A 13,692-nucleotide genomic window follows, 5' to 3' on the forward strand; every position below is an offset into this window, starting at 1 on the left:
TGAATTTTGAAAAAGAGAGGGAAACTGAAATTTTGAATTTTATGATTTTAGAAGGAATACTGAAAGCAATGCAAGTTTTGAAATTTAAAAGTTGACCCGATTTCATGCAAAATTTGAATTTGAAAGCGGAAATCAAAGTTGCCGCAATTAAACACTTAATTTCAAAAGTCACAAATTGTAAAAATTTGAATAAAGCATTGAAATTTCGAATGAATGCTAACACATTTTTCAGATTTAGTACAGTAAGGAACACAATTTTGATATGAATTTTAATTTCAACAATTTTTGAATGATTAGAAGCCTCAATCCAAGCAATCGCTAGACCAACTTTGACTTTAATTTTGAAAGTGTTAGAATTGATAAGATCAGCGAAAATTCTGGATTTTAGCAGAAAAATACAGTAATATCTAGCTCCCGAAATTTCAGAAAAAATGTCGGGGACGATGGCACTCGGGGTGCACACGGTCCTCGCAACTTTTTTCAAAATTTTCAGGGATGAAAGATATTGTGATTTTATTGCGGAATCCAAAGTTACAGCCGATTTGGAGGTGTTTTGATTAGTGAAATTATCAGTCAAAGGTTGAATCAAGAAGGTCTTAAAAATTAGGGTTTTGACATTTAACCACTTAATTTTCAGAATTAAAGCACAAATATGAATTGACAATTTGCAATAGAAGGGTAGATCTGAAACAAGCATTAACAATTAAACATTTCACAAGTTTAATTACTAAAAAGAAAATTTTAGGGTTTTTATGCAATCCATCTCTAAAATTTGCAAAAGATCAAACATGGAAATATAATTAGGAAAGAAAAATTTTCAGATCTAATCATGAATAATCAGAATGAGGATGTTCACGTCGGGTTCACCAAAATGTAAAGTGGAAAAATCGAACCCTAGTCGTTCTCCCCTCCCCAGTCTCCAAGGAGAGAGAAGGGAGAGTCACTAGGGTTGATGGTTTTCACTTAGAAGAGACTTTACATTCAAAAGAGGGGTTGAAACCCACAAGATCCAATCCCACACAATGCAAGATTAGATTCTAAATGAGTTTCAAGGGTTAAGACATCAAGGATACCCTCTTTTGTAAAGAATGTAGATAGAAAGGTTGAACTAGGAATGCATGTAGAAGCAAGAAAGATTCACTTATAAACAGAGATAGGGATATGGGATGAAGCTGCGGACCTGGAATTAGTAGTAAAATGTCAAGACGGTGTTGTTCTGCAAATTTGAGCGAAAGTTGATGGGATGATGGCGCCCGGCGTGCATACTGTCCTCCAAAAAATCTGCGAAATGAAGGGGGATCTGTTCGTCTATGCACAAGGATTCCAGATCTTCAATTATAGTCGCGTACCTGCAACCTACACACAGAAAAGAGAGGACGATTGGGGGGTTAGGGATGAGGGGTTTGCCTTTAGGTCAAACCCCAGTTTTGGAATTAACCAAGAAATGAGAATGCTGTAAATGTAAATGTTTATAATGTAAACAAGTACTGATACCTTGTTGTAAGAATGTTTGTATTCTTACATGCAAAGGTGTGATGTATGTTGTATGTTGTATGTGATCTCCTTTTCAATGGTTGAATCCTTGTCTTGAATGCAACACTTAGCCTTGAATGGAGACTTAGAATGCTCAATTGCTTGAAGGAATGCTTGAATGCTTGAATGTTTGAATATCTGAATGTTTGAATATCGCTTCCGCATCTTGTACACATATGTCCTTCCTCCTCAAAATGGGAGAGGAAATGTAGTTTATATATTTGTCAATTAGGGCTGATAGATTGATTTTCCCGACCTTAGGCCGACCAGGAAACCTTATTTTCCAATTTGCAAACTTAAAGACCCAAAGCCTCGAAAGAGAACGGGCCCAAAATAGGGCCAGGGACCAGGGCGCTAGGTGCCATGGTCCTGGGGGACCAGGGCACTGGGCGCCCTAGTCCTGAAGGACCAGGGCGCTGGTCACCATGGTCCCACCTCCCGGGACAGCAGGGTGTAAGGAGGATCAGGCCAGGGTGCTGAAAAATGCAGTTTTTGATGTCATGAACAAGTTTCGGGGTCTCCATTCAAGTTCCATGTTGCATCGCCATCATGAAGACCCAAATGCGATCGAAATTGCGAGTGTCACAATTTTAGGACGCTACAATTGCCATATCGAGTTCTGTCTTTATTTCTTCTTTTTCTTCTTTTTCCTCATGCTAATGAGCATATAGGGTACCAACTTCATGATTCAAGTTGAAGATCTCATGTTATTTCTCTTTGATCTTGTCTTATGCTATCCTCCTTGCTTCAAGTTCTTGACTCATTCTGATGGTTAGGGCTTCTAGCTCTCTCCTCAAGTAAGCCTTCTCATCATTTGGTTTCTCCACTTCATCAATCAATACATCTATGTTTGCTTCATCAGAAGAGCTGCTTTCAAAAATCTCCAACAATTGTTCAGTTAGCTCTTTTCTCTTAGCAAGTGAAGCTTTATACTTGCCTCTCAATGTTTCTAGGGCTTCCTCAGTTTCTGCAAGTCTATTAGACATCTCTCTATAGCTCATTCCTTCCCCCATGTCTACCTCAAGGATCCTTCCCAAGAGGTTAAGCCTCAAGGAAGCTAGGCTCTGATACCAATTGATAAACTTATAAGGCATTGAGAGGGGGGGGGGGGTGAATTAGTGCAAGCAAAAATAATATGAATCTGATCACCAACTTAAACAACTTAAAACTTAACAAGCATAAGAGGAATATCACCACATAAGAAAATGCCCACTAAAACAAATTCCACATAACACAAGAGATTTATACATGGAAACCCAAAAGGGAAAAACCATGGTGAGAGTTAATACCCACAAGATTCACTATCTGCATAATAGAAATCTTGACTGGTTAAGGTCTTACAAATACACCCTGTTAGGAGCAGACCTGGTTAGGAGTCACTCGATTAAGGGATTTAATATGATCAACCCTTGTAGGACATTTGACCTATTAGGATCAACCTCACAAGAGGATTTAGATTTCAGATGTTGAGCTACCCTGTTAGGGGATTTACAATGTAAGGCCTGTTAGGACCTACCCGATTAGGGAATTTTACTACTACAAATTGTTAGGAAAACAATAGTTAAATGATCTTCATGTAACACCTCTATGTCTGATAAGATCCACTTTAGATCCTCAAAACTTCAACAACATATCAATATAGAGCTTCACTAATCACTGCACAATCAAATTCGCATCCTTCGCTAATGATCTCACACTCTTATATACACACACCAACTTGATAGTGATACCTCATCACACTTTTTATAAACATTTCTTAGTTGGCTACAACCTTGGAACAATTTCCTAGCTTCAATTAATCTAGACATTCTTACACTATATGCCTTACTTATGTCGGCCACCAACATAAGAAACCAAAAATAAAACAAAACTATACCGGTTTACCAATCTAAGTGACTTTATAACTACTGGGTAAGTGTTCTTCAAGTTTGTCTGTTGTGTACATCAAAAGTCACTTGTCTTGTTGAATCTGCCAATGTAGTCATGAACATAGCTCCAATACCTGTCTCCATCATTACTTTAAAACTGCATCATCCAACTCTTCATGAATCGCTCGTACCGATTGTCGGAATGCAACTCTGTCTTTGTTTATTGGTTGAAGTCCTAATTACGGGTTCTCTGTTAAACTATCTTCTGTACTAATTAAATACCTTACTGGTTGGCTTTCAAGACTTAGATGACTACAAAACCATTGTTGTCATCAATGACAACATAAAAATTCATCATCAAACATGAATCTCAATCTCTTCATTACATTCACCAATCAATCCTTTACCGATTGCATATCACCAACAGTCTTTACTGGTTCAGTCAAATGCCAACATGATGACGATTATTTGACATCCTCAAAAAAAAAATAGAATAGGCATGTATTGTAATCTTTCCTGATTGGAATGTCCCCTTCTATGTCTATGTAGATGCATCTGGCATAACCATTAGCATAGTTGTAGCCCAACCTAGGGGAAATAAGGATCATTCAGATGCCTTTGCCGAATTAAAACTCTCCAAAGCATAAAAAAATTATACTACTACTAAAAGAGAATCGTTAGCTATGGTTTATACATTACACAAATTCTAGCATTGTTTTATCTCAACTCCATTCACCTTCTACACTGACCATGAACCTTTAAAGTTCCCACTAAATAAACCAGTGATACAAGGAGGACTATGCAGATGGCTCTTGTTATTTTAAGAATTTAACTTCAATATTATGGTCAAACCTAAAAGGAACAATTGAGGCTTAGACTACTTGTCTTGGATTGATATAAGAGAAGATCTCAAGGACATTGATGATTAAGATCTACTAGGAACATATCTATTCTAGATCACAATGATTTTGTAGGAGCTTCACAATGTCACTGAGCTACTTTCAATATGCACTTACACCTTGGATATGAATACCCATGACAAACAAATCCTATTGCAAAGTCTTTGCCATTCACTTTGATTGAAGGAGTCTTGTAAAAAAGTGAATGAGATGACATACTACAAAGAGTGGTTTATGAACACGAAATAGAATATATCCTAATGGATGCATATGAAGGTATAGCAAGTGGACACTTTAATGGGGATGTTATTTCTCAAAAAGTCTAATTGTTTGGACTATGGTGGCCAACCATAAACAACGATTGTAAGCAATAACTAAACAAATTTGACATTTGCCAAAGAACTAGATGCCCTACCACTTGGGATGAAATGCCACTCCAAATGGTCCTTACACACAATAAATCTGAGGAATGGGCAATTGACTTCATTGGCCATATTGACCTACTAGCCAAGTTTCCTAAAGCATGCTTCATCATTAACGAAGTTGACTACTTGAGAAAAAGGGTAGAAGCTGAAGTGACCAAAGACTACACCACATACATACCTACCAAGTGTTGGAATTTGCATGAAGATTGCATTAATGATATGTTATGTTGTCATTGATGTCAATTAACCGGTAATGATATTGTTGATATTGTTGTAATATTTTTTTGTAATGGTAGGAAGAGCTAGCGAAGGAAACTATAACCGGTAGGAAGAATTTGTGAAGTGAACCGGTATTGCTATGTATTGGAGAGTTCAATTGATAACCAGTAAACCCTACATGTTGTTTTTGATAAACTCTAATTGATTAAGTTTGGTGAAGTGGTTATATTGGTTTACAATCTGATGATGAATGATAGTGATTATGACACGTATGATTATTGTATGAAGACAATTTCAAGTGATTTTGGCTAGTTGATGTAATGGTTTTTGTCTAGGGAATGAACAAGTTTATTGCATATAATGCAAAGCGTGTGATGAGTTGCTAAGTTCGATGAAGTGGTGATCAAGGAGCGATTGAGGTTTTCTTGATTGATGTGTAGAGATTGCTATGTAATCCAATGGTCATACTTGAACCGACTTGTTTGTAATACCTATGAGAATTAGGTTTTTGTTGTGTTACCGACCCAATTGATTTGTTTATAAGGTCGATGAAGTTGTTTAGTTTCATTGTTGGCAAAGACCAGTTGAGTGTGTGGTTGCCGAACTAGATGATGTATTTGCAGTTTGAGTAAAGGTAGATAGGAGCATGAAAAAGATCTGATCAAGCAAGTGTAGTGCTAATCAGACAGATCAAAAAACTCTTGTTGTTTTCTAACAATTATAGTAGAACTAAAATCCCCTAATCGGGTAAGCTCTAACAAGCTTGGTGCTATTCAAATCCTCTAACAAGGTGATCCATTAGTTTGGATTTTCAAATCCTCTACTGAGGTTACTCCTTACAGGGTATTTCTTCTAACAAGGCATTGTAGTCAATCCCTTAACCGGGTGGTCTCTAACAGGATCTATTCTTAACAGGACTTTTGTAAAGCTTTAACAGGCTAGGCTCCTAACAGGGCGAACTTCAAAAGAGTTTAGATAGTTATCTCACGAGTCTCATCTCACCATGTTTTTTCCCATTTGGGTTTCCACCTCAAAAATATTTGTGTCAAGTGGTGAATTTTTTTGTGGTTGATTTACTTAACTAATTTGATATGTCATGATAACTGGAAGCATTGAGAAATGAAGTTTGTTGACATATGAAAAAAATATTTGGATGTTTATGAGTTTGAAGTTGTTTATTGTTAATTTGTTGTAACATTCAACTGGTTTATCTTATGAGTTTTTATCTTGACAGTGTTATTACTTTGATAGTTTACTTTGAGAGATTGATTTTGAGATTGGTGAAGTTATTATCAGTTTTTCTGTCTATTGATTCATCCCCCCCCCCTCTTAGTAGTTGACCAGATACTTATTCTTTCATCATACCATCACCAAGTTCCCCTCCAATAACATCATCAATCGGTTAGGATTTTCTATAAGCATCACCAGTGACCATGGGAAGCATTTTGTTAACAAAACTATCAAAGAACTACAAAATAATTTTGGGATCACACATAACTAGAGCACTCCATATCATCCACAAGAAAACAAAGCTAGTGAAGCATTGAACAAAATCCTAGGAACAACCTTATCTAAGATGTGTAATGCAAACAAAATTGATTGGAGCATTAAGATACTTGCAGTAGTTTAGGCCTACCAAACGACATACAAATGGGCCAGTACTTTGGGCCTACCAAATGACACACAAATGGGCCACTTCAGACACACCTTTTGAGCTAGTATATGGCCTTGAAGCCACCCTACTCATTAACATTACTATTAATAACCTTAGAATGACACTTATACTTTCACTTATGGAAGATGACTCTGTAAAAGGATGACTTGAGAAACTAGATAAATTAGAGGAGGACAAACAACTTGCTGAAGGACACCTCATAATAGAATGTTGAAGACAAAAATATTGGCATGACCAGAACTTATGAACAAATCAGTTCAAGGTTGAGGATACAATACTCTTATATGACAACAAATTTAAAAAGCAAGGTAAACTCAAAGTTCGTGGCTCAACCCCTACAAGGTCAATGATATTTTGAAATCTAGAGCAATTTTACTAGAGAGCCTAGATAGAACAATTCTACAATGATATGTAAATGGAGCATGACTAAAACACTTTCATCATGATACCAAACAATGTTGACTTGAGGACAAGTCAAGGTTTAACTAAAGAATGATGTTGACTAGAAAACATGATACACACCACGATTTAGAGATATAAGGGTGTAATCTGAAAGTTCAGAGTTCCTAAATGCATAAGTTGAAAGTTAGGATGTTAGATAGGGATTCCATCTAAGGGTTGCACATCTATCCAGAGATATAGGTATAGGACATAGATCTATTCATTAAAATAGATAGATAGAGAGATAGAGAGATAAGATACAAGATAAGAGGATAAAAGACGCAATTGAGATTTAAGGAATGTATATGATATATTGATATATGAATATAAATACATCTGATTGTGGTTTTCATTGGTGTATGTGATTTGTTTTGAATTATATACCAAAGTAGGATCCAAATTAATCTATTTGTTGCTCCAATAGGATTGAGTCTGGGGTTACTAGACTACAACTGCAAAAATTCTTTTGGAACATAACACTAGTCCATCTCCTTCAAATTTGTTGCTAACATACACCCTAGATCATTTTTATTGTTTCCAACTTTAGAAAGGATTTCACAAGAATGTGGATATTTATTGAGTGTTGAGTTGTTAGAATGAGAGGAGTCAATCTTAGATTCAATTGGTCCATGTGGGGCGAAATCTGAAAAGCTCCAATCATCATCAAGCCATGTGCTAAAGAAGAAGAAGATGGGATAGATTTAGAAGTAGCTTGGACAAATGAAACACAAGGTTGAGCTTTGAGGCTTCAAATGTAAATTGTGAGATGTTGTATTATCCAACAAGAAAGGATGTAAGTCTACTGAATCCTAATGATCACCTAAGAAAGCATTATCAATAGGATATTCAGTATCTACTTTGGTTATAGAAGGAATCATAGAGTTAAGAGAATGTTAATATTCTTCTTTTGTTTAGAGACTAGTATAGCCCATTGGATAAAAATACTAACAAATTTTGAAACAAGGATTCTTGCTTACAAATATTTTACTAACAACAAAATTACCAAGAAAAATAATTGTTGTATATTGGAAAAATTGATATTGTAACACTCTTTTTATTGCAACAAAGTCCATCATTGAGAGTTCTCTCATACCGAATCTAGTTGTCTTTCATACACTTATATTATTTAAAACAAAAAACATCATCTACATTATAAATAAAAATAAAATGAAGCAAACTTCTTTGAAATAAATTTATCCCTAACTGCTTGTATGAAACAAACTCATTAAAATAAAACTAGATATAAAATAATATTCAATATTATCATCACTAACCTAAACAACAGAATATATATTGATCAACTAAAACCAACTACTACTCCATATGTACATAAGAGAGAATTGCAGGATATATTCAACTATGATTTTATTTAGTATTACTTAAATGCATAGTTTTCTTTCCAGAAAAAGAGATGGAACATAAGGGTCCACAACACTTCCCATAGGAGTCACACAAAACACTAAATTGTGATCACTGATCACTCACACACAAAACCACAAATGTTATAGGCTTTTCAGCACTGTCATATGCTAATGCTGTTAGGAATTCCCTTAAAGGTGAGACCACCAGCCTTGGTTACATCTGAAGTGTTTGGAAACAACAGTGTGTAGGGAAGCTTTGCGGCACCACATCGGTTCTTCAGGTTTGGGTCTTCATTTCTAGCAGTAATCTTTTTCTCGATACCCAACAGGTTCTGGTGAAATTTTTGAAAGGCTTCGTAAACCCTATTGTCATCAACCCATTCTTTGGTTGAACCCTGGCCTAAGTAAACCTCGTCGGTGGAATGCCTTGACAAAATTTCCAGCACAGCCATGGTAGTAGTGGCTGTGGTAGGGTCTGTAAGAGTCTTGAGAAAAAATGCTTCTGGGTCCTTGAGGAGTTCGAAATACTGATCCGATCCTTTGAGTGGAACAAGCTTACGGGTGGTACTGGGGAGATTGGGCATGAATCCAGCGTAGTCATACTGGCTGAAGTTCACCGCAGCGTGGTGAGCAGAGGTAACCCAGATGAGGGTGGTAATTGCTTCCTTCAGATCTTTCAGGCTCTTCATTTTGTACCATCCTGCCTCCTCACGCTTCTTGTCTCCATGCCCAACCTCTCTGATCTCTTTCCACCATGCTCTCACTTCTTCATCACTCTCTACACTATCATCACCGCTGTAATAAAGTGATAAGTATTCCGACACCCAGGATTTCAAGGCATCCCATATTTCAAGCCCGTCAACAGCATATGGATAATCTTTAATCACAAGTTCCAGCCCACCTGCTCCATTTTCTGTAGCCATACCCCTGCATTTACACACCCAAAGAAAGGCATCAATATCTTAAATTACAATGTCAATTGACTAAAACATTCACATTCATGCGTTACCTCTTTTTCAGATCAGCTGGTAGACCTTGCTCATTGAATTTCCAATCGATGTATGCTTTGGAAGAGATTTCCATTCCAAACTTGCCTGGACTGAAACATTTCTCGACAATGCCTTCCGCATTTATCAAGCTTTCACGAGCTGCACGATTGATGTCCATGGTATTGCGGAAGTGAGGGACAAGTAACTTGTGAAGTGGGTGCAGTTTGCTCAGATTTCTCTGAGTAGAAATAATAAACGGCTCTATCACGGCATGTGTTCGAAGCCTGAAATTTTACAGCATCAGCGAACCCCACATTATCTTGCATGCAAGATATAATTACAATGCAAGTCTATGTATAATTACTTACCAATGATTGACTATCTGGTGATAACCAGAATCGTTGGATCGCACATGAGCTTTGGCCAACTCCCACAACCATCCCTTGTCTTCTTGAGCATAGTTGGGAGTGAAGACGCGGTTGTCACCATGTCCCACAGCTGTGGGAGGCAAACACAGCTCGATGGCAATAGGCCTTAGGGTTCCATCACCCCCAAGAAAGAAGATGGTGCGGCTGGCATGGACTTTGCTTGTCTCAAGGTTGTTAATGCGTTCCACGTAGGGCATGTACGCATCATAGTAGTCCATTATAAACAGTCTTTTATTTTCAATGGCCTGACACACCCCAACATATCCTCGATGAGCCACATGGATGTGGTAACCTAGGTATTATACCTTTGGTTCAAAGCAATAGAAATGTAAAGATTACAAGAAATGTACCTTTTCCACTGACATTTTATCCATGTAAGGAAGCAAATGTTCCTCAGTGATTGAACTCTTCTGTGGACCGTAAATTTGTGGGTTCTGATTGCCATATGGCGGGAAGCGCTGTCATGGCCAAAACATCCCTCAGAGTCAATAATATTATTAGTCGATCATGAATGTACAAGCATGTTCTTAATTAATATTGCCTAATGTTGATTGCTAGGAATTATCTCATCGTGGGGACAAGATCAGTTGCACAACCTTGGGGAAAAGTAAATTAATGCTCAAGGCTTGTAATCTCATAGATAAATTCAAGGGAGAAGTAATTCATTCAATAGTTTATTTGATCAATTAGAGCTTGACTAAAAAAATAGAACTTATCTCTTTAAAAGAAGCATGGTCAAGTTTAGTTAGGCATTTGAGAATTTTCAGAAGCATTGCCTCTAGACACATTCTAAAGAGAAATTAAATAAAATATATATTAAAAACAAAAAATTGTATTTTTGTTGAATATTATGATCTTATTCAAGTTTATCAATTGTATCTTTGTTGAATATTATGACCTTATTCAAGCTTATCAATTGGATGATCTCAAGGGAAACAAACTTCACATCTTTTGAGATGTCATTTTTAAGAATGAGTGTCATTTTTCAAATGTTCACCATTTTTTGCCAAAATAGGAAGCAGTAATATTTCATTAGAATAAAAAAGGAAGTAGAAGTCACTATTAAATATGTTGAATAAAGACATGGTATTGATAGGCCAAATTCAAGTCTATTTATCTAATTCATGGTCTAATACCTCTCTAAGGAGATCACAAATATCGAGTAGAAAACCAATCAAATTGTAAAATCATAATGTCAATCATGCATGGATGAAAAACATTCAAAGTGCTTATGAACCAAGAACTTTTGAGAAAGCAATAAAATAATAAAAATGACAATGTGTTATGGATTAGGAGATGGATTCCATCCATTAAAATCGTATATTATTTTTGGTTCCTTTTTCTATTGACAAAGAAGTCATTAATTGTGAATAGGTGTTCAAAACAAATGTTAAATCTTATGACTCAATCAACAAACACAAAACAAGAATAATAGATAAAAGCTACAAGCATAATAAAAGTGTGTTTAAGATATCTAAGAATTTCATGTTTCATCTTTAAATAAAGAATATTGAGATACATCAACTTTTTATTTTATATGATTATACAAATTTATAAGATAAAATTGAAAATGTAATCTATATTCATCATAGCCTCGAAACATCTATTATGTGGAGACACGTATGTTACATAAGAACACATCTATCTACATATTCTTAATATGTTAAATTTTTTTAGATCCCTCAATTAATGTGAAAATATATATATTAAAAGCTTTCCAATCCCCACAAGGGTATTGGCCAGTCCTGTTCTTTGCAGTAGTCGACATATTTATTTAGTTGGAACATAATTCTAGTTTATAGAATCGGTCGTGACATACTTACCTCCAAACGTTTAATAACCATAGGATTGATCCCTGCAAGTGTTTGACGAGAAAACTCTTCGTCTGTCCTCCATGCATCATCATCCCCTGAATCGCAAATCATATTCATAACACCATCAGGAAGAATCTAACTTCAATTGTATTTCTGTGACCCAACATGTAATCCAGTGTTACGGCTTAATATTAAGTATGCATTTAAAATTTAACCTTACTTACTGTTTATTATATTGGGTTTTGGAAATTTTAGGACCGCTTGGTCGTTTGTATCCAAAATCCCTTTTATCATCTGAAAGGGAACGACTGCTTTGGCCAAACTAATTGTAATATCAGCTGGCATGTTAAGTCCCTTACTATAGAGACTTTTAACCTCCTTCAAATTGCCGAAGTGATTCTTCACTACATTTAGATTTGTGACAAGATCAGAAATGAACTTTTTAGAGAAAGCTTTGAAGAAATGGGCTCGAAAGTCAGAAAGACTGGCTTGAGGGAACTTCTCATCTGCCGGGATATAGAAGCCTGGCGATATAAGTGCTGACAATTTCCACTCCTGCTTTCGACTCTCATAAGCGTGATCTGCAAGAAAAGGAAATTTAAAAGTCTGTTCAAGTGTAAAGCAATTTAAACCTTTAAAGACAATTGAAGGAAGCCAAGAGAGATGAGTATAACTACAATCATTATAAATAGAGGTAAAAGATTTTGAATCCCCAATGATAAGAATGGAGAGCTATGTGTAAACAGTATTTGAAAAGATTTGGTTATGTGTAAATCATAAAATAGGGTGACTCACTTATTCTTAGGCGATTACGGCCAGTTCTGCATCTCCGCGGATATGGGAAGTCGGCGGATCCTCCGAGAATTGTCCTCTCAAGATTCTTCCCGTTCTCAAGGTCACCCAGATCATTGTAAACATCATAATCATAAATACGATCCCACGGCTCCCTCTTCCCAGTACCATTTCCTCTCATTTTTACCAGCTCTTCACCCCTCCAACCCACAAGCCCTACTGGTGTTTTCGAAGGAAGATAGCTCTGCAGACATTACACATTTCCACATTATTGTTATTATAATGATAATGCTTCCTTCTAAATCTGTCTTTAAATATTTCAGGATTTTCTACTCAAACATAGATTATAAAACGAGTGAAGTAGATAATATACAGCATACATTATTTGCAAAGAAGATTCGTCCACTACTCAAACTAGAACAAAATTTAGCCATCCATGTAGGATAAACCCAAGAGTCACAGAGAAAATTAACATCTCCTTGATCAGGAAGATGAATGCAAACATGTTTGAGATAAAACTCTCGAGCATGCTTGTTTGTGACTAGTATAGCTCCAGGAGTCCCATAGTCAGTGGGCCATTCAAAAGTGATTTTGTGGGTTGTATCCGTAACAACTGTTCCCAAGCCTGGCCAATTCCAGTCTAAGGCAGCCTTATGAGGGCTAGCTTTACCCTTGCCAGTTTCTGCAATATAAATAAAACAAAATTTGTTACTACATATCTTTTTGCAATGTATACGTGTCTGTATGAAAGAAAAGTAAGGCATACGTTACCATTGTCTGTTTGATCACAACTGACCAGTTGAAAAAACACCTTTCTCTGCAGGAGCTCGGCTGCCCTGTCTCCAAAACTAGCACTGTAGTCTTTGGCATCCATAAGCGATGCTTTTCTCAAAACTATAGTGCCTTCAATCTTCATAGTTTCAGTCTTACTCTGATTGCTATTATTGAAGAACCTTCTCATTGTTGGTTTTATTGTGCTTCTTCAACTTCTAAATGCCGACCCAATAATTCTCTTGTGCACAGCGGGTGCTTCAGTTGCTGCAAATGGCCACGAGGGTTGTATAAATACGAGTCCGCAGCAGTCGCAACACAGAAACTTACCAATCCTGTCAATCAACTAATCTTTCGTGGAAATTCGCAGTACGGAAGGGAACATCTGAAAATCTTTCAGATTTAGGAGTTATCCCCAGTGATAGAATACTGGCCCCACACTTATCCAACATCCAACATATTCGCAATAAATTGCCC

The 13,692-nt window shown here is 36.5% G+C and overlaps 1 protein-coding gene across 1 annotated transcript; it reads right to left on the reverse strand.

Moving 5' to 3' along the window:
• Positions 1 to 8,410: 8,410 nt before the first annotated feature.
• On the reverse strand, positions 8,411 to 13,375 carry LOC131053550 (linoleate 9S-lipoxygenase 6-like). The gene is made up of 9 exons (XM_057988172.2): positions 13,216 to 13,375; positions 12,825 to 13,126; positions 12,448 to 12,688; positions 11,877 to 12,233; positions 11,662 to 11,747; positions 10,189 to 10,296; positions 9,779 to 10,083; positions 9,431 to 9,694; positions 8,411 to 9,348 (listed from the first exon to the last, which is right to left on the reverse strand). The coding sequence occupies exons 1-9, from the start codon at positions 13,358 to 13,360 to the stop codon at positions 8,583 to 8,585; spliced, it is 2,574 nt and encodes an 857-aa protein (XP_057844155.2). The 5' UTR covers positions 13,361 to 13,375; the 3' UTR covers positions 8,411 to 8,582.
• Between the last annotated feature and the right edge of the window lie 317 nt (positions 13,376 to 13,692).

Source organism: Cryptomeria japonica, chromosome 2 (genome assembly GCF_030272615.1).
Source record: "Cryptomeria japonica chromosome 2, Sugi_1.0, whole genome shotgun sequence".
Lineage (NCBI taxonomy): Eukaryota > Viridiplantae > Streptophyta > Pinopsida > Cupressales > Cupressaceae > Cryptomeria > Cryptomeria japonica.

Coding starts and splice junctions, on each gene's coding strand:
- LOC131053550 (XM_057988172.2), bottom strand. CDS start 13,360: ATGAAGATTGAAGGCACTATAGTTTTGAGAAAAGCATCGCTTATGGAT. Junction 10,084..10,188: donor ATAAAATGTCAGTGGAAAAG/GTACATTTCTTG, acceptor GGGGTGTGTCAG/GCCATTGAAAATAAAAGACT. Junction 9,695..9,778: donor CACCAGATAGTCAATCATTG/GTAAGTAATTAT, acceptor GTAAAATTTCAG/GCTTCGAACACATGCCGTGA.